The 20855-nt window shown below is 37.6% G+C and overlaps 1 protein-coding gene across 2 annotated transcripts in view; it reads left to right on the forward strand.

Moving 5' to 3' along the window:
• LOC126820260 (uncharacterized) overlaps positions 1 to 20855 on the forward strand; it is a 251463-nt gene that overhangs the window by 34311 nt on the left and 196297 nt on the right. The window contains exon 1 of one of the 2 annotated variants that reach the window (XM_050548101.2): positions 18307 to 18426. The exons of the other annotated variant lie outside the window; for it this stretch is intronic. Coding sequence (XP_050404058.2) covers positions 18387 to 18426 — 40 coding nt within the window. The 5' untranslated portion in view covers positions 18307 to 18386. Of the gene's footprint in view, positions 1 to 18306; positions 18427 to 20855 lie in introns of those variants that run through there. 2 annotated transcript variants of the gene reach the window in all.

Here is a 20855-nt window from a genome sequence, read left to right on the forward strand (position 1 = left end):
TTGATTACAATTAAAAATTGACACCGGAAGTGACGCCATTTTGTCAAAAAATGCATTTTTAACTTTTAAAATCAATATTTTTTTCAACCAAGAATTATTTAATATGTATTAATAATTTTAACTTTTGGTTTATATTCACATATTAATAAAATTCATAAGGTCATATAGATTTCACAAAATTGTTTCTAACTTGTTCAGTTGCGGAGAAATAGGCGATTTTCAACAGGTCACTTTTCAATGTTTTTGGTCCATAAAAGTGTCAATTATTATTCGATGTTCATAAAATTTTCACTGTGTGATACCTAATGCCATTTACAATTTCATACGAGTAATTTAAGATTTTCATTATCACCGGAAGTAACGTCATTTTGGCAAAAACTGTATTTTTGGCCTTCAAAACAGATATTTTATTCAAATGAGTCTGATTTGTAATGTTTTTAAAATTATGATATTTGATCCAATCAACAAATAGATTGAACCCATACGATCATACAGATACCAGAAAATGTTTTCTAACTTGTACGGTTCCAGAGAAATAGACGGTTTTCTACAAGTCACTTTTCAAGCTTTTTGGTACATAAAAGTGGCAATTATTATTCGATTTACATAAATATTTTCACCATGTGATGCCTTATGCCATTTCTGATTTCATAAAACTAATTGAACATTTTCATTATCACCGGAAGTACTGTACACTTACATGTAACAAATGTATAAAATGAATTGATATTGCTGGATTTGGTTGATTCGGCGTCCATTTTATTTGATGTGTGCAATGCTTATGTGGAAACCTGTTTAATGGTTTCATTGGTACCGGAAGTGACATATGTTTAGGGTAACGTGGCACCGGTGAAACCGTAATCATAACAATATTCGATATTAAAAAAAAAGTAAAAAAACAGTAAAAACCGGTGCTCTTGCAAAAATCTTGATTTCACCGTCGGTTGTGACCGGATCAAAACACCTAAAGTATCGTTTGGTAGCTCGATGAATGGGCTATTGTATGACACACTTCCTGTCTGATTCCTGAAAGCCGGTTCAATGCTGCTTGCAGGTCTAGTTATTATTATTTTTATTTACCGCGGGAGCCTATTTCTCCATGATCGGAAACAGATATCGATCTTGAACCAAATTTTCTATCGGGACACCATGTGGTGGTTACTTGATAAAGTATTTTTGAAACTTCTGCGCAGACCGGAAGTGGCCTAAATTTGAACGGTAGCAATAAATCAAAAAGTGGCCATGGTTTCGGCAATTCTTTACCTATTTTAAAACAATTCACATTTTTGGAAACCCTGAATCTATTCCGAGACAATGGCTATCTCACATTTTTCAATTTCAAACATTCATCTATGGCTTTTGTCGTTCGAAACTTGAAAATTAAAATTTTTACAAAAAACTTTTTTATTTGTGAATATTTTTTTAGTCGTGTTTGACACAAAATTAACGAGTCATCTGACTTGGGCAAAAATGTGAATATTTTTTGTCTCAGTAATTTTCCTTGGCCGCCATTGGCTAATTCAGTTTTTTAGTCCTAGATTAATTATTTATTGCTCGATTTGTATAAACAAAGTTCATATACTCCGTTGTCTCAATTGTCATTTTTTTTTTGTTACCGATAGAGATATCTGTCGGCACCGGAAGTGGCTTAATTTTACCAAAAACTACAATTTTGACAGTTAGGTACCATTTTTCGAAAGCAAATATTATTTTTTAAAAAAACTGATATAACTGAAAGAGTGTGCCCTTTAAAGGCGCACAAAATGTTAGGATCAGTTTTTTTAATTTCGATTTCATTTTCGAGCAAATTCGATTAAGTGGTGAAAAAAGGTGTAAAATTGATCTATTTACAACCCATTCAGGCTTTTCAGATTTTAAAATATTTCTACGTAACTTTTATAAACTTGTAGCTATAATCCATACGAAGAAAATGTATGTTAAAATTAGTTTGTAATATAAGCAGTTACCTAGAAATGGGCAATTTTGCGTAAGTCACTGTTTCGTTATTTTGCCTGTAAAATAGTCAATTATTATTGGATTTTCAAAAAAGTGACACCATTTGATTCAAAAAGCAAGTATGCGTCGTATCAAATTGATTACAATTTAAAATTGACACCGAAAGTGACGCCATTTTGTCAAAAAATGCATTTTTAACTTTTAAAATCAATATTTGTTTCAACCAAGATTTATTTAATATGTATTAATAATTTAAACGTTTGGTTTACATTCACATATTAATAAAATTCATACGGTCATATAGATTTCAGAAAATTGTTTCTAACTTGTTCAGTTGCGGAGAAATAGGCGATTTTCAACAGGTCACTTTTAAAGGTTTTTGTTCCATAAAAGTGTCAATTATTATTCGATTTTCATAAAATTTTCACTGAGTGATACCTAAAGCCATTTACAATTTCATACACGTAATTTAAGATTTTTATTGTCACCGGAAGTAACGTCATTTTGGCAAAAACTGTATTTTTAGCCTTCAAAACAGATATTTTATTCAAATGAGTCTGATTTGTAATGTTTTTAAAATTATGATATTTGATTCCAATCAACAAATAGATTGAACCCATACAGATACCAGAAAATGGTTTTTAACTTGTACGGTTGCAGAGAAATAGACGGTTTTCTACAAGTCACTTTTCAAGGTTTTTGGTCTATAAAAGTGGCAATTATTATTCGATTTACATAAAATTTTCACCATGTGATGCCTTATTCCATTTCTGATTTAATAAAACTAATTGAACATTTTCATTATCACCGGAAGTACTGTACACTTACATGTAACAAATGTATAAAATGAATTGATATTGCTGGATTTAGTTGATTCGGCGTCCATTTTATTTGATGTGTGCAATGCTTATGTGGAAACATGTTTAATGGTTTCATTGGTACCGGAAGTGACATATGTTTAGGGTAATGTGGCACCGATGAAACCGTAATCATAAAAATATTTGATATTAAAAAAAACCCAGTAAAAATCGGTGCTCTTGCAAAAATCATGATTTCACCGTCGGGTGTGGCCGGATCAAAACACCTAAAGTATCGTTTGGTAGCTCGATGAATGGGCTATTGTATGACACACTTCCTGTCTGATTCCTGAAAGCCGGTTCAGTGCTGCTTGCAGGTCTAGTTATTATTATTATTATAATTATTTACCGCGGGAGCCTTTTTCTCCATGATCGAAAACAGATATCGATCTGGGGTTCAATTTTCTCTCTGGAAACCATGTAGTGGTTACTCGATAAAGTATTTTTCGAATTTTGAACGTTAGCAATAAATCAAAAAGCGGCCGTGGTTTCGCCAATTCTTTACCTATTTTAAAACAATTCACATTTTTGGAAACCCTGAATCTTTCCCGAGACAATGGCTATCTTAAAATTATCAATTTCGAACATTCATATATGGCTTTTGTCGTTCGAAATTTGAAAATTTAAATTTTTACAAAAAACTTTTTTATTTATGAATAATTTTTTAGTCGTGTTTTACACAAAATTAACGAGTCATCTGACTTTGGCAAAAATGTGAAACTTTTTTGTCTCAGTAATTTTCCTTGGCCGCCATTGGCTAATTCAGTTTTTCAGTCCTAGATTAATTATTTATTGCTCGATTTGTATAAAACAAAGTTCATTTACTCCGTTGTCTCAATTGTCATTTTTTTGTTACCGATAGAGTTATCTGTCGGCACCGGGAGTGGCTTAATTTTACCAAAAACTACAATTTTGACAGTTAGGTACCATTTTTCGAAAGCACATATTATTTTTTTTAAAAAAAAACTGATATAACTAAAAGAGTGTGCCCTTTAAAGGGCTCGGTTTTTTTAATTTCGATTTCATTTTCGAGCAAATTCGATTAAGTGGTGAAAAAAGGTGTAAAATTGATCTATTTACAACCCATTCAGGCTTTTCAGATTTTAAAATATTTCTACGTAACTTTTATAAACTTGTAGCTATAATCCATACGAAGAAAATGTATGTTAAAATTAGTTTGTAATATAAGCAGTTACCTAGAAATGAGCAATTTTGCGTAAGTCACTGTCTTCGTTATTTTGCCTATAAAATAGTCAATTATTATTGGATTTTCAAAAAAGTGACACCCCTTGATTCAAAAAGCAAGTATGCGTCGTATCAAATTGATTACAATTTAAAATTGACACCGGAAGTGGCGCCATTTTGTCAAAAAATGCATTTTTAACTTTTAAAATCAATATTTTTTTCAACCAAGAATTATTTAATATGTATTAATAATTTTAACTTTTGGTTTACATTCACATATTAATAAAATTCATACGGTCATATAGATTTCACAAAATTGTTTCTAACGTGTTCAGTTGCGGAGAAATAGGTGATTTTCAACAGGTCACTTTTCAAGGATTTTGGTACATAAAAGTGTCAATTATTATTCGATTTTCATAAAATGTTCACTGTGTGATACCTAATGCCATTTACAATTTCATTATCACCGGAAGTAACGTCATTTTGGCAAAAACTGTATTTTTAGCCTTCAAAACAGATATTTTATTCAAATGAGTCTGATTTGTAATGTTTTTAAAATTATGATATTTGATTCCAATACACAAATAGATTGAAGCCATTTAATCATACAGATACCAGAAAATGGTTTCTAACTTGTATGGTTGCAGAGAAATAGACGGTTTTCTACAAGTCACTTTTCAAGCTTTTTGGTCTATAAAAGTGGCAATTATTATTCGATTTACATAAAATGTTCACCATGTGATGCCTTATGCCATTTCTGATTTCATTGAACATTTTTATTATCACCGGAAGTACTGTACACTTACATGTAACAAATGTATAAAAGGTTGAACTTATATAGGCCCTTGTCAGTAGTTAAATCCTGTTAATGTTATCAATAATTATTGATATTTTCCATAAAGGGAGATAACTCCTTTTACCATCAATGGTTATACACGTGGGAGGGGTTCATTGTCAAATTTGACACTTCAAGGAAGGGTTGATGAAAACTGCCGCGTACTGGTTTATCTATCCATGTTTGCTTTCCTATCGGTTCTTGCATAATATGTACTGTTTATCGTATCTTTGCTTTAGTGTGTTACGTTTAATTTGATCGGGAGATGTGTTCGTCAACGTCAACCGACAACACTGCAAAACTTTGCCGTGGCACTGCAAGAGGAGTGGGTCAGATATTTTCCATAAAGGGACATAACTCCTTTTACCATAAATGGATTTCCGAAATTCTGTATGTTTCCTTGTCTATTATGTTTTCTACATTTTGCTTTAAATCAAAATCTAACCAACGACATATTCTTTGCATAGGATGAAGGCAGTTAGTGCAGACTTTTTGCTTGGCACTCTCTGGATTTGTGTTCCTGGTGTTATAAGCTTTCCAAAAATGTATAGTTTGCTTATTAGGGAGGACCATGTAGCGAAACTTCACGCTAGAAATTTTTCGCCGCAGGCCTACACGATCTATCTATCACTCGGCTAACACTGCTTTTGTCTCGACCAAGAGTATCTCCAATGACCTGTAGAAAAGAGCCACTTGTATAAAAGCGGATGGCAATGGCTACTTGCTGCTTCACTGCGAGGCTGATTTGTTTGGTAGTTGCATCTTTTAAGTCGCGTTCAAGAATATTATATATAGTAGAATAGTTAATTAAAGCTGTTCTTAATTATTGGTAATAGAATTATAAATAAATAAATGCCTGAAGAGGCGCTATCGCGGTGAAAACCTTATCATAAAAATGTAGTTTTATTTTGCCATCTTTAATTTCAATAATAAATATACTCTTCAAAAAAAAATAGGGGATATTGAAATGCAAATACCTATGTAGGTTGTGATATGATAAATAGTCATGGACACTTGACATGCTTTGACAGTATGTTCACAGATGAATAACTTATCACCCCAACAGAACCACTGCGAACTGCACATGCGACACCCAATAGTGCCATACACGTGGGAGGGGTTCGTTGTCAAATTTGACACTTCAAGGAAGGGTTGATGAAAACTGCCGCGTACTGGTTTATCTATCCATGTTTGCTTTCCTATCGGTTCTTGCATAAGATTTACTGTTTAGAGTATCTTTGCTTTAGTGTGTTACGTTTAATTTGATCGGGAGATGTGTTTGTCGACGTCAACGTCAACCGACAACACTGCAAAACTTGGCCGTGGCACTGCAAGAGTGGGTCAGATTGCCCCAAATCGTGATTTGACGGCTGATTATGAGCATGCCACGACGAATTGCAGAATGTCTGGGGATTGGTGGAGCAAAAGACAAATATCAAAAACGTTCATTTTCACTTTTGACGGTGTATCTCTTTGCGAGTGAAATGGGGCCGTCAGATAAGCCGCCCACATGAACTGTTTATGTTCATGTGTAGGCAATTGGCCTGTTATTAACATACACTGGTTACACACTGCTTCGGCCCACAATTCACCTAGACGGGAGGTCAGAGTGGCCCACCCTGATCAATCGGCTTTGGTCGTGTTCAGCTGACGAGTAGGCGCATCTTTCCCATAATTCTGTACTATATTTGTTGCAGTTCTACCTTTGTGTCCTACGTGCCTACTCTAAAGCAGCGGCTTGGGTTAACTAGGTAGAGTAAAATTTTAAATCTTTACATTGTCTAGGTATATCCCTGTCTGTCCTCGTAGGGCGCATGCGCTGGATATCCGCGCAGTAGCCTCCATGGATACTGCAACCCTTTGGGGGTTGGAGGGCAGACAGGGATGGATCTTTAAAAATACACTCACCACTTCCCAAACAAAGAAGACACGTGCTACAAAACGTATGTCGACCGAGTATTTGGAACCAAAATATACCAATCAAAACTTCCCGAACCTGGCCTAGATTTCTGGTCATACAGAGTATCAATGTAATAAATCTTAGCAAAACGTCTCCTTTTTTGATTGCTAAAGGTCTTGCTAGCTTAGCTGGTGAGCCCAAAAGCGTAAAAAAAAGAGAAATGGTAATCTGTTAATGGAATGTGCTAAAGAATAATACGCTACTTCATTATTGAAATCAACAACTTTAACCAACATTCCGATCAAAGTTGCACCTCATAACTTAATTCTTCAAGAGGTGTTATTCGGTCTCAGCATTTAGAAAGCAGCTGTGAGGAGGAGATGCTTGAAAATCTCGCCTCACAAGGTGTTAAATACGTCAAACGTATTTCCATCAGACGTAATAGTAATATTATCCAAACCAGCACCTATATCCTGACCTGTGATATACTAGATCTTCCTAGGATGATCAAAGCTGGTACTCTTACCATTCCAGTTACCCCTTACATCCCAATTCCACTGCGTTGCTTTCATTGCTTTGGACACAGTAAAAACGTGTGTAAGTGGAAGCGATGTGTGCTGGATGTGGACGAAAGTAGATTTTGTCAACTGGACCACCATTGCATTAACTGCAAAGGGCCGCATTTTGCTTATTCTAGAGAGTGCCCAATATGGAAGAAAGAAAAACAAGTGCAGTCAAGCCGAAGACCACTTCCATTGCTTGACAAACACCTGCCCAATTTCCAGCTGAAACAGACATACTTCATTAACATTAATAATTTGTGTTTATTGAATGATGACTCGTCTACTTATCTACATCCTGTCACAGCTTCTTTTTCTTCCCTTGATCTAACCATTTGCTCTCCGGTCCTGTTTCAGGATTTTACATGGAGAGTAAATGAAGATCTGTGTGGCAGTGACCACTTTCCGATCTTGATAGATAATAATGGACCCTTTCCCGTTGAAAGGCCACAGAGGTGGAAGTTGAATAAGGCTGGTTGGGCTCGTTTTGAATCTTTCTGTCTTTTCACCTTTGATGCAAAAGAGGTAGAAGATGCAGATGAGCCCGTGGCCTTATTCACTTCAATTCTTCAAGATGTAGCTGAGCAGGCGGTTCCAAAGACCACGACTGAGCCCAAACGTTTCAATAACCATGGTATAATAACGATTGCAATTCCGCTCTTAAAGAGCGTGATCTTATTTAAGACGCCTTGAGAATCCCCCTTCCATGGAGAATATTGTAGCATACCAAATGGTCCGGGCGAAGGCCCGTAGATTCATACGCCAAGCAAAGACGTCCTCATGGCAAGGTTATGTCTCAAGGATAAATTCCCGTATCACTTCCAAATCGGTATGGGATCGGATTCGTAGAATTAAAGGTAAAAGTAATGCATTATCTTTTAAAAGTAATGCATTATCTTTTAACCATCTCAATGTTGATAATTCCAACCTAACAACATTTCCTGATATTGCTAATTCTCTGATCAGTCCCTTCTCATTCAATTCATCATCCAATTTCTCCTCTGATGCCTCTCGGGGCATTTAAACACCAACAGGAGAAAGGGCGACTTACTTTCAAGTCGCGTAATTATGAAAGTTATAATGACCAGTTTTCCATTGCTAATCTCCGTGATTCTCTTAAACGAGCTCGAGATACTGCAACTGGTCCAGATGAAATTCACTATCAGTTTTTAAAACATTTACCTTTTGCTACACTCTTAATCTTACTGGATCTTTTTAACCGGATTTGGGTTGATGGGATTTTCCCTCCTTCGTGTCATGAAGCCACCATAATTCCCATCCCTAAACCAGGTAACGATCCTACGAATACCGAATCGCTTTAACGAGTTGCATTTGCAAAACCATGAACAGATTGACCAATCGAAGGCTAGTTTGGTACCTTGAGACCAACAACCTTATTGCAGACATCTAATGTGGATTTCGCTCCCAAAGGAGCACTCTTGATCATCTCGTTAGATTTGAAACGTTTGTCAGGGATGCTTTCATCCAGAAACAACATTTAGTTGCTATATTTTTCGATCTGGAGATAGCTTATGATACCACATGGAAATATGGTAACATGCGCGACCTGCATAACCTCGGTCTGCGGGGTCGCTTACCTATCTTCATTAAAAACTTCTTAGAAGATAGGTCGTTTAAGGTATGTTTTGGATCTATTTTCTCTGACCCATTGTCTTCCACACTGTTTCTATCAAAATTAATACGATACCGTAGGGTCTTAAACGTAGGGTTGACGGCTCTCTTTATGTTGATGACTTTCAGATGTGTTTCGGGTCGACAAGCATCCAGACAATCCAACGTCAGTTGCAGCTTTGCTTAAATTCTATTCAACGATGGGCAACTGACAATCGAAAATCGAAATCCAAGACTGTGTATGCACAGTTGTCAAAGAAGAGGTTTACATCTTGATCCGGAACCTACACTGGATAGTAATCCCATTCCAGTTGTAGATGAAGCAAAATTCTTGGGTTTGATATTTGAAATTATCATTTAGCCCCCATATAAAAACACTCAAGAAAAAAATGGCTGAAAGCCCTCAACATATTGAGAGTCTTATCAAATACTGACTGGGGAGCAGAACAGAAGGTCTTGCTCAGATTTCACCGAGCTTTAATAAGATCTAAGCTCGATTATGGGTGTATGGGTCTGCCCACGAGTCTTATCTCAAAGAGCTGGACACCATACCCAATCACTTTAGGAGCATTCCGTAATCTCCAGTGCAGAGTTTATACGCCGAGGCGCACGAGCCCTCATTGTACGACAGACGTGATAAACTGGCAGTGCAGTATGCTACAAAAATTACATATAACAACATATTTAGACAATATCATGAACATCATACACAACCAGGGGCTTAGAATCAGTTTAGGAGCATTCCGTACATCTCCAGTGCAGAGTTTATACGTCGAGGCGCATATAACACCATATCTAGACCATATCATGAACATTTGTATTTGCTGAAAACTAACGTTAATTCCATCATTCGGTATTCGCGTTCAACCCCTTTTGTCATGACTGTATTGCGAATACCCCTTTGTTTAGTACTCAACCCTGGACTATATCGCCTCCAAAGATCGGTTTAGATCTAACGAAAAACAAACAGAAAGATATTAGTTCCACGGTGTTTTAGACTCTCCTTCGAGAGCTGAAGTCTACATATTATGGTGATTATGCCCCCATTTACACAGATGGTTCCAAAGGGGGCGATCGGGTAGCTTCGGCTACCGTCACGCCATCTAGAATCATGTCTGTCAGACTTCCACCTGATGCTTCCATATTTACTGCTGAGCTCCACGCCATCTTTCAGGCATTGGAGTGCATTCAATCATCTTTTAATTTAAAACACGCCATATTTACTGAGTCCCTGTCCTCTTTGCAAGCAATACACAATAAACAGCTTGTACACCCAATAGTAGCAGACATTTATCGTCTGCTACTATCACATGAGTTTATCGCAAGGACAAAGTCCTTTGCGGGCTCCCCAGTCATGTTGATGTTAAAGGGAAGGATCAAGCAGACTTAGCTGCCAAGTCTGCTTTAGATCTTCCCATATCACAACTTATTTTACCCTTCACAGATTTTAAAGTTTGTATCAACCATTTTATATATACTAAACGTCAGTACGATTTCAAAATCAGAGAGGCACTTTAATCAAATCATTCTAGAAAACGACTTACTAAATGGATCAAAGCTATTTTTTGTGAACAGTATGTTGACACATTAGTGATTAATTCAACACAATTCCAAGACATTACGAGTCTGTACACAGTATATACATCAGTATCTGGTATTTCCACCGCGAGTGTCATTAACAGCAGCGCAGTGTCTGTACATGAACGCCATTGGCAGATGGAAACATACTCTCAGAAACGCCTGCTGCAGAAAGTCCCGTGTAAGTCTGGCGGTGTGGGCACGGGCGTTGTCATGCTGGAAAACGTTGTTTCGATGACGTGGGATTGAAAGCTTGATCGATGTAGCGCACTGCTGTGATGCCGCTTCCTCTCCCTGGACCAAGATTTTGGAGCACCACAGGACCAACATTGGTCAAAATAACGCTGGCCACGTTGACCCCTGCCATCTGCAGTTGATACGCAATACCGACTCTCATCCGTGAACAGAATAGTTCCCCATTGCCTGTGTCGCCAGTTCTGGTGTTGTTGGGTAAAATGTAGACGTTCACGTCGATGGCGAGCGGTGAGAATCGATCCACGGTAAGGCCTACGGCGCATTGGATCGGTACTGATGGATCTTCCGTGTGCTCCCACTGTTTGACGTGCTGTCTCAGATGCCTGTGTGAAGGGATTCTGCACATGTTGTCGCACACCATGGTGGTCTTGTCGCCTTGCAGTAACCCTTGGTCTACCAGTTCGGGGGCGATCATCCGTGGTGTTGGTGGCCCGAAAGCGTTGCTGAAGCCTGTAGATGGTCCGAATATTGTCTTGGAAGTGATTGCAAACGGCTTTGGCAGTGTGGCCAGCGTCGAGTCTTCCAAGTCCCTGGGTGCTTTTTTTAGGGCTGGTCCCGGTGAACAGCACGTGCAGCATGAGTTACCTGAAAATCATGGAGAACACATTACCATCTCAGAAATCAGGTTGCGTTTTTTAGAACATTTCCCAGGTTCAATTCTGTGTTTGGGAAGGAACCTTATTGTTCAGATAAAGTTGGAGATGTGGTCACAAATATACAATAAAAACATTTGGCAAGTTTTATGCAATGCCAGAGTTATTCAGAGTAACATACCAACTTGACGTTTCTTTTGCTGCTTAGTATATGACAGCTGGCAACGGTCTCCGGATCTTACAGACACAAATCAATTTCATCACATCAAGCCTCTCCTTGGAGACTGGCCTAGCCCCTACAGGTCTAATAGGAGAGATGGGGTTGTTTTGTGTCGCTCTGGTATTGGTCATACTTTTTTAAAACTCACATGTTCATATTAAAGCGAGGGCCCAACCAGTTTGTGAACACTATCGTGTTCCTTAACAGTGAAGCACATTTTGATTGACTGCAAGCATCTCAAGGATGTTAGATATCATTTTTACCGTTGTCAGTCATTACATAACGTTTGCCCAACCGGGTTTATATCATTAAGTATTAGAGACAGATATTTTATTTTAAGTTTTAATTGTATTTATCATTTTCATGTATCTATTTTAATATTTGTATGCTTAAAAGTTTATGATATTTATTTTTAAACTTAAGAACTGTGATATTTGTTTTTCTATTGAGTATATAAATAGTATTGTAATATCTTCTATTTTACCATATGTTTGGCGCAATATAGCTCGGTTGGAACTGACGTGCCATAAAACAACATTTCATTCATTCATTCACGCCCTGCTAGGTGGGTTAAATATGGACCATTTTAACGATGCCATAACCATGCGTTAAATTTAACGACACGATGAACATAACAGACTTCTTCTGTCGTTAAATATAACGATGTCGTTAAATGATTTAACCACATCGATAAATTTAACGACAAGTTGAACAACCGGGCCCAGGTGGACACCAGGAGGACAGCCGGGTCGACGACAACGGCGTATAAAAAAGTGGAGATAGAGAGAGATGGGGTTTAACGTCCACTCGGCACAAACTAGGTCATTTCGGGACTAACATATGGTTTAATTTTATTTCAATAATTCGCTTGCGCATAGGGGTCTATAGCAGTGGGAGGAAACCGGAGGACCTGGAGAAAACCCACGAGGTTGGACAGGCGAAAAAAGTGTCGAAAACATGAAAACGGCAAATAGGCTTATACATTTATCCGTATACCAATCCAAATTTCTTAAAATTGTATTTCAAAAACCTGACATTGGAATGATCTGATTTGTATGCATCGTAAATAAACTGGCTATATTCAGGTTATTGACCCCTTCCCCAATCTGCTAAGTGAAAAACAATATATGACGTGCAAAATAATGTATTGATACCTGTTGTATGAGAATTGGTAAAACGATTTGGGGTGATAAAGAAACCTGTGATAAACTTGCGTCTCTCGTATCCGTCCATTTTCATTCACTTGTTCAACTTCTTACACATAGAATCCGGTTTGTAAGTCAGCTATCGACCCTGACCTCGGGGTTAAGTTAAATAAACACCCGCGCTCGTGTATTGAACACCTCGAGTGCGCAACTTTGTACGAGCTCGGGTTTTCATCTAATTTGAACCCCTCTGTCTCGGTTGATAACCCTAACGGACCAATTAACACATGGGCTATTATTGACATGCTGAATAATCTTAACAGAATGCAGCAAACAAAGGATATGAGAAGGAGAGACAAAATATACGGGAAAGAACGTAATGCAGTTACTAAACAACCAGATGGAGTTAAAGCAAGTGGGGTATTCGCTGATGTTATGAAGAAAGAGGGATTCAGGAAATTATTATCGTCTAGAGGTATTTATTTCTCTTTTAAAGATCATTATTCCTCGGAAGGTATTTCTTTCGTATATCCCAAACCAAAGCCGCGTAGGCGCTAATGCACTTTCGTACACCTAGTACTTGCCGTGGTTCAAGAGACTTCAAAGTTGCCGGGGGTGTTCCAGGGTGTTAATTATGATCTCACACCAAATTTCAGAATAATCGGTCAAAAACTTTTGATTTAACACAACTTTTACTTATCCATGATTCGGACGACACAGCTCAACTGGCGGCCATGATGTTTACTGTTAAGACTCTAATATGACTTGCTGAACACCAAGCAAGCTTCTTACATCACTGACCATAAATAATAATAATAATAATAACAATTTTCGTGATTTTGTTAAGCAGCCGTTCTTTACGGCAATACTATATACCGGAAAATACCGGAAAAGAACCGGAAAACAACGGAAAACTATCGGAAAACATCATGTTATACTGAATACCGGAAAACCACTAAATACCGGGGAAAACACACTAAATACCGGAAAACACCCTAAATAGGTAACAAAGAACCTGGTCCTCTGTTTGCGGAGAGTTAGGGTTATTGTTAGGGCTATGTTTAAGAATTTGGGGGAGAGGTTAATTCTCCACATAAGCACTGACCTAGGATGGCGAAAAGTTAGTTCGCGATATTTCCTAGTTTTATTAAAAATACATACAATATATAAGATTAATTTTCAAAAGTGATTTAACTGTTTTTGGTGTTGTTTCGCTGATGGTCTTCCTTGGATGGTGCTTCTGGTATTCTGGTATTTTTATTTCTGAAGAAAAAAGAAAATAAATTTGAGGCTCTCGGGGGAGAGCCACATTAGTGTGTTTCCTACTACGAATTGGATTTTCTAAAAAAAATCGTGTTTGTTTCACATCACCGGGTTAGGGCTAGGGATTCCTATATCTAGTTGATTTTATTTACTAACGGTTAGGGATAGGATTTGATATATGGTTTGTTTTGGGTTAGGGTGGAGACTGGTCTTATTTAATCTAATTTACTGTGCACTAGGATGTCGTTCAGATTTTTATTGTTAGAATATGCAATTACAAGTTTCTGTGTGAATATTTTCGGGTGATTTTCTTGGAAAACAGTACAGTATTTTCTGATGATTTTGGATGCACTTGCAAAAGGGCTATTGCGCTAGCGGTATGAATATTCAAACCTAGGGGGGCTGTTGTTTTCAATTTGTCAATCCAGAATTGTTCTCTTATTAGCCTAAACGTTTTAATTTCTTCTGTAGTTTCAAAGTCGATCTTGGTCTTTTCTATTGGCGTGACAGAAATGTCATGATTTGGTTGGTTGAAATGAATTAAGACCGGTTTCTCTTTTTTGGTGACTATGTCTGATCGCTAACCGTTAATTCTTTCCCTAAATGCATTTTGAGTCTCCCCTACGTATTGCTTGTCACATTGTCTGCATGAAATTAGATAAATTATGTCTGAACTATTGCATGAAAGTTGGTCTAATATTGGGGATTGTGTGCCAGATGTTTTGTTATGGAAATGGTCGGATATGTTTAAGATTTTGCATTTTTGACATCTTGGATGACCACAAGTTTTGGTTTTAACTGCTGCATATTATTTGTTTCTTTGGCGGCAAGCTCAGCTAGAGTGTTGTTTTTTTTATACGTCGTTGATAGCGTTTGGAGTATCCCCTTTCTCTTAGTTTGCTAAATACCAGCGTACATGCTGACTCAAAGTCGGTCTTCTGAGTACATATCCTATGAAAACGGAGAATCTGAGATTTTATGATGCCAGAGAAGGTATGTTTGGGGTGAAAGGAGCTCCTGAACAGTAGTTGATGTGTATCGGTTTCGTTGAAAAATACTTTGTTGGCCAGTGTATTTGGTGTTACTACTTTTAAAGATGGTGGTGTCAAGAAAATCTATGCTGTTATGACTTACATTTGCGGTTAATTTGACAGATGAATAATGATTGTTCAAAATGTTGAAAAACGTCCAAAATTCGTCTAGTGTGTACGTCCAGACTATGAAAACCTCCTCTAGAAAGCGTCCATAGAAATCTGGTTTTAATGGCCACTCCGCCATGAAGAGGTTTGCATAACTCGGGGCAAATTGTTTTCCCATCGCAGCTCTCCTAGACTTGAGGTATACTTGGTCGTTGAAAGCGAAGTCATTCCTCCTCAGACAAATGTTGTGTACTTTGAGGATGTCTTCGTCCGGCCTGAATGCTTGCGGGTTCCTAAGAAATGCTTTCCTAACTGCTCCAATACCTGTGTTATTATCAATGTTCGTGTATATGCTCTGTACGTCGATGGATATTATAATGGTGTGTTCGGAGACTCTTATCTGTTTGATTTTGCGAATGAAATCGTTGGTAGGATGGGTGTTGGCATGCTACGGGTAATAATAAATGGTCTATATATTGTGATACGTTGAATGATTCGCTGCCACAGTCTGATATTATTGTGCGCCCCTTGAGTAATTTATTAGGTATAAACCATTCTGTTTCTGGATTTTTATGTATTTATGGTAGTGTATAGAGATGTCTTTGTCGGCAATCAGATTTAGCAGATAGATAATCATATTGTTTTGCTGTTATGTATTCCTTATCCTGCAATTCATGTAAGATGTTGTTTATTAAAGTTGCGGTGTCCTTAACGATGGGTTGGTCTAATTTAGTGTAATGTATATGATTGCTTAATTGTTTTTCTGCCTCTGAGATATAGTCTGCGCGATTCATTATGACACAACACGAGCCTTTGTCGCTTTTCTTAATTATTATGTTTTTGTCTTTTTTAAGGGTGTTTAATGCTGTTTTAATTGCTCGGTTGAGATTTAGTTTTTGTGATTGTGGATGAAGGGATGATATTTCTATATTCATTTCGTTGAAAGTTTTTAGGATGGCTGGTGATAATGACTTTTTAGGTGTTTTCCATGTGGATTTTGCTGTGAATAATTTTTTACATCTGCCGGGTTTGTTCCTAAAAAAATAAGTCAACGAAAGTGTTCTTTGGAAGCGATCGGTTGCCTTGCTGATGGGGTCTATGGATGTTATTGTGGGGGTTGGGGTGAATTTAAGGCCTGTATCAAGAATGTTCATTTCTAGGGGGCTGAGAAGTCTGTCGCTCAAATTGATAACTTTCTGTCCTAAAGACGGCTTCTCATTCCTTTTCTACGGTGGCTGATAAGGGACATGAAAAATGGTCCGAATATTGTCTTGGAAGTGATTGCAAATGGCTTGGGCAGTGTGGCCAGCGTCGAGTCTTCCAAGTCCCTGGTTCCTCTGAGCTGTCGTGGGTCGTTGCATGCTGCCGACGTTGTAGTGTGAATGATTCAACAAGGTATGTGGGTGCATTTTATAGGGCTGGTCCCGGTGAACAGCACGTGCAGCATGAGTTACCTGAAAATCATGGAGAACACATTACCATCTCAGAAATCAGGTTGCGTTTTTGAGAACATTTCCCGGGTTCAATTCTGTGTTTGGGAAGGAGCCTTATTGTTCAGATAAAGTTGGAGATGTGGTCACAAATATACAATAAAAACATTTGGCAAGTTTTATGCAATGCCAGAGTTATTCAGAGTAACATACCAACTTGACGTTTCTTTTGCTGCTTAGTATATGACAGCTGGCAACGGTCTTGGGATCTTACAGACACAAATCAATTTCATCACATCAAGCCTCTCCTTGGAGACTGGCCTAGCTCCTACAGGTCTAATAGGAGAGATGGGGTTGTTTTGTGTCGCTCTGGTATTGGTCATACTTTTTTTAAACTCACATGTTCATATTAAAGCGAGGGCCCAATCAGTTTGTGAACACTGTCATGTTCCTTAACAGTGAAGCACATTTTGATTGACTGCAAGCATCTCAAGGATGTTAGATCGCATTTTTACCGTTGTCAGTCATTACATAACGTTTGCCCAACCGGGTTTATATCATTAAGTATTAGAGACAGATATTTTATTTTAAGTTTTAATTGTATTTATCATTTTCATGTATCTATTTTAATATTTGTATGCTTAAAAGTTTATGATATTTATTTTTAAACTTAAGAACTGTGATATTTGTTTTTCTATTGAGTATATAAATAGTATTGTAATATCTTCTATTTTACCATATGTTTGGCGCAATATAGCTCGGTTGGAACTGACGTGCCATAAAACAACATTTCATTCATTCATTCACGCCCTGCTAGGTGGGTTAAATATGGACCATTTTAACGATGCCATAACCATGCGTTAAATTTAACGACACGATGAACATAACAGACTTCTTCTGTCGTTAAATATAACGATGTCGTTAAATGATTTAACCACATCGATAAATTTAACGACAAGTTGAACAACCGGGCCCAGGTGGACACCGGGAGGACAGCCGGGTCGACGACAACGGCGTATAAAAAAGTGGAGAGAGAGAGAGAGAGAGATGGGGTTTAACGTCCACTCGGCACAAACTAGGTCATTTCGGGACTAACATATGGTTTAATTTTATTTCAATAATTCGCTTGCGCATAGGGGTCTATAGCAGTGGGAGGAAACCGGAGGACCTGGAGAAAACCCACGAGGTTAGACAGGCGAAAAAAGTGTCGAAAACATGAAAACGGCAAATAGGCTTATACATTTATCCGTATACCAATCCAAATTTCTTAAAATTGTATTTCAAAAACCTGACATTGGAATGATCTGATTTGTATGCATCGTAAATAAACTGGCTATATTCAGGTTATTGACCCCTTCCCCAATCTGCTAAGTGAAAAACAATATATGACGTGCAAAATAATGTATTGATACCTGTTGTATGCGAATTGGTAAAACGATTTCGGGTAATAAAGAAACCTGTGATAAACTTGCGTCTCTCGTATCCGTCCATTTTCATTCACTTGTTTAACTTCTTACACATAGAATCCGGTTCGTAAGTCAGCTATCGACCCTGACCTCGGGGTTAAGTTAAATAAACACCCGCGCTCGTGTATTGAACACCTCGAGTGCGCAACTTTGTACGAGCTCGGGTTTTCATCTAATTTGAACCCCTCTGTCTCGGTTGATAACCCTAACGGACCAATTAACACATGGGCTATTATTGACATGCTGAATAATCTTAACATAATGCAGCAAACAAAGGATATGAGAAGGAGAGACAAAATATACGGGAAAGAACGTAATACAGTTACTAAACAACCAGATGGAGTTAAAGCAAGTGGGGTATTCGCTGATGTTATGAAGAAAGAGGGATTCAGGAAATTATTATCGTCTAGAGGTATTTATTTCTCTTTTAAAGATCATTATTCCTCGGAAGGTATTTCTTTCGTATATCCCAAACCAAAGCCGCGTAGGCGCTAATGCACTTTCGTACACCTAGTACTTGCCGTGGTTCTAGAGATTTCAAAGTTACCGGGGGTGTTCCAGAGTGTTAATTAAGATCTCACACCAAATTTCAGAATAATCGGTCAAAAACTTTTGATTTTACACAACTTTTACTTATCCATGATTCGGACGACACAGCTCAAATGGCGGCCATGATGTTTACTGTTAAGACTCTAATATGACTTGCTGAACACCAAGCAAGCTTCTTACATCACTGACCATAAATAATAATAATAATAACAATTTTCGTGATTTTGTTAAGCAGCCGTTCTTTACGGCAATACTATATACCAGAAAACACCTGAAAACACCGGAAAAGAACCGGAAAACTACCGGAAAACAACGGAAAACTATCGGAAAACACCATGTTATACTGAATACCGGAAAACCACTAAATACCGGAAAACACACTAAATACCGGAAAACACCCTAAATAGGTAACAAAGAACCTGGTCCTCTGTTTGCGGAGAGTTAGGGTTATTGTTAGGGCTAGGTTTAAGAATTTGGGGGAGAGGTTAAGTCTCCACATAAGCACTGACCTAGGATGATGAAAAGGTAGTTCGCGATATTTCCTAGTTTTATTAAAAATACATACAATATATTAGATTAATTTTCAAAAGTGATTTCACTGTTTTTGGTGTTGTTTCGCTGATGGTCTTCCTTGGATGGTTATTCTGGTATTTTTATTTCTGAAGAAAAAGGAAAATAAATTTGAGGCTCTCGGGGGAGAGCCACATTAGTGTGTTTCCTACTACGAATTGGATTTTCTAAAAAAAATCGTGTTTGTTTCACATCACCGGGTTAGGGCTAGGGATTCTTATATCTAGTTGATTTTATTTACTAACGGTTAGGGATAGGATTTGATATATGGTTTGTTTTGGGTTAGGGTGGAGACTGGTCTTATTTAATCTAATTTACTGTGCACTAGAATGTCGTTCAGATTTTTATTGTTAGAATATGCAATTACAAGTTTCTGTGTGAATATTTTCGGGTGATCCAAAATCATCAGAAAATACTATACTGTTTTCCAAGAAAATCACCCGAAAATATTCACACAGAAACTTGTAATTGCATATTCTAACAATAAAAATCTGAACGACATCCTAGTGCACAGTAAATTAGATTAAATAAGACCAGTCTCCGGTTCTTTTCCGGTGTTTTCAGGTGTTTTCTGGTATATAGTATTGCCGTAAAGAACGGCTGCTTAACAAAATCACGAAAATTGTTATTATTATTATTATTTATGGTCAGTGATGTAAGAAGCTTGCTTGGTGTTCAGCAAGTCATATTAGAGTCTTAACAGTAAACATCATGGCCGCCATTTGAGCTGTGTCGTCCGAATCATGGATAAGTAAAAGTTGTGTAAAATCAAAAGTTTTTGACCGATTATTCTGAAATTTGGTGTGAGATCCTAATTAACACTCTGGAACAACCCCGGCAACTTTGAAATCTCTAGAACCACGGCAAGTACTAGGTGTACGAAAGTGCATTAGCGCCTACGCGGCTTTGGTTTGGGATATACGAAAGAAATACCTTCCGAGGAATAATGATCTTTAAAAGAGAAATAAATACCTCTAGACGATAATAATTTCCTGAATCCCTCTTTCTTCATAACATCAGCGAATACCCCACTTGCTTTAACTCCATCTGGTTGTTTAGTAACTGTATTACGTTCTTTCCCGTATATTTTGTCTCTCCTTCTCATATCCTTTGTTTGCTGCATTATGTTAAGATTATTCAGCATGTCAATAATAGCCCATGTGTTAATTGGTCCGTTAGGGTTATCAACCGAGACAGAGGGGTTCAAATTAGATGAAAACCCGAGCTCGTACAAAGTTGCGCACTCGAGGTGTTCAATACACGAGCGCGGGTGTTTATTTAACTTAACCCCGAGGTCAGGGTCGATAGCTGACTTACGAACCGGATTCTATGTGTAAGAAGTTAAACAAGTGAATGAAAATGGACGGATACGAGAGACGCAAGTTTATCACAGGTTTCTTTATTACCCGAAATCGTTTTACCAATTCGCATACAACAGGTATCAATACATTATTTTGCACGTCATATATTGTTTTTCACTTAGCAGATTGGGGAAGGGGTCAATAACCTGAATATAGCCAGTTTATTTACGATGCATACAAATCAGATCATTCCAATGTCAGGTTTTTGAAATACAATTTTAAGAAATTTTGATTGGTATACGGATAAATGTATAAGCCTATTTGCCGTTTTCATGTTTTCGACACTTTTTTCGCCTGTCTAACCTCGTGGGTTTTCTCCAGGTCCTCCGGTTTCCTCCCACTGCTATAGACCCCTATGCGC

Source organism: Patella vulgata, chromosome 5 (assembly GCF_932274485.2).
Source record: "Patella vulgata chromosome 5, xgPatVulg1.2, whole genome shotgun sequence".
Classification (NCBI taxonomy): Eukaryota; Metazoa; Mollusca; class Gastropoda; family Patellidae; genus Patella; species Patella vulgata.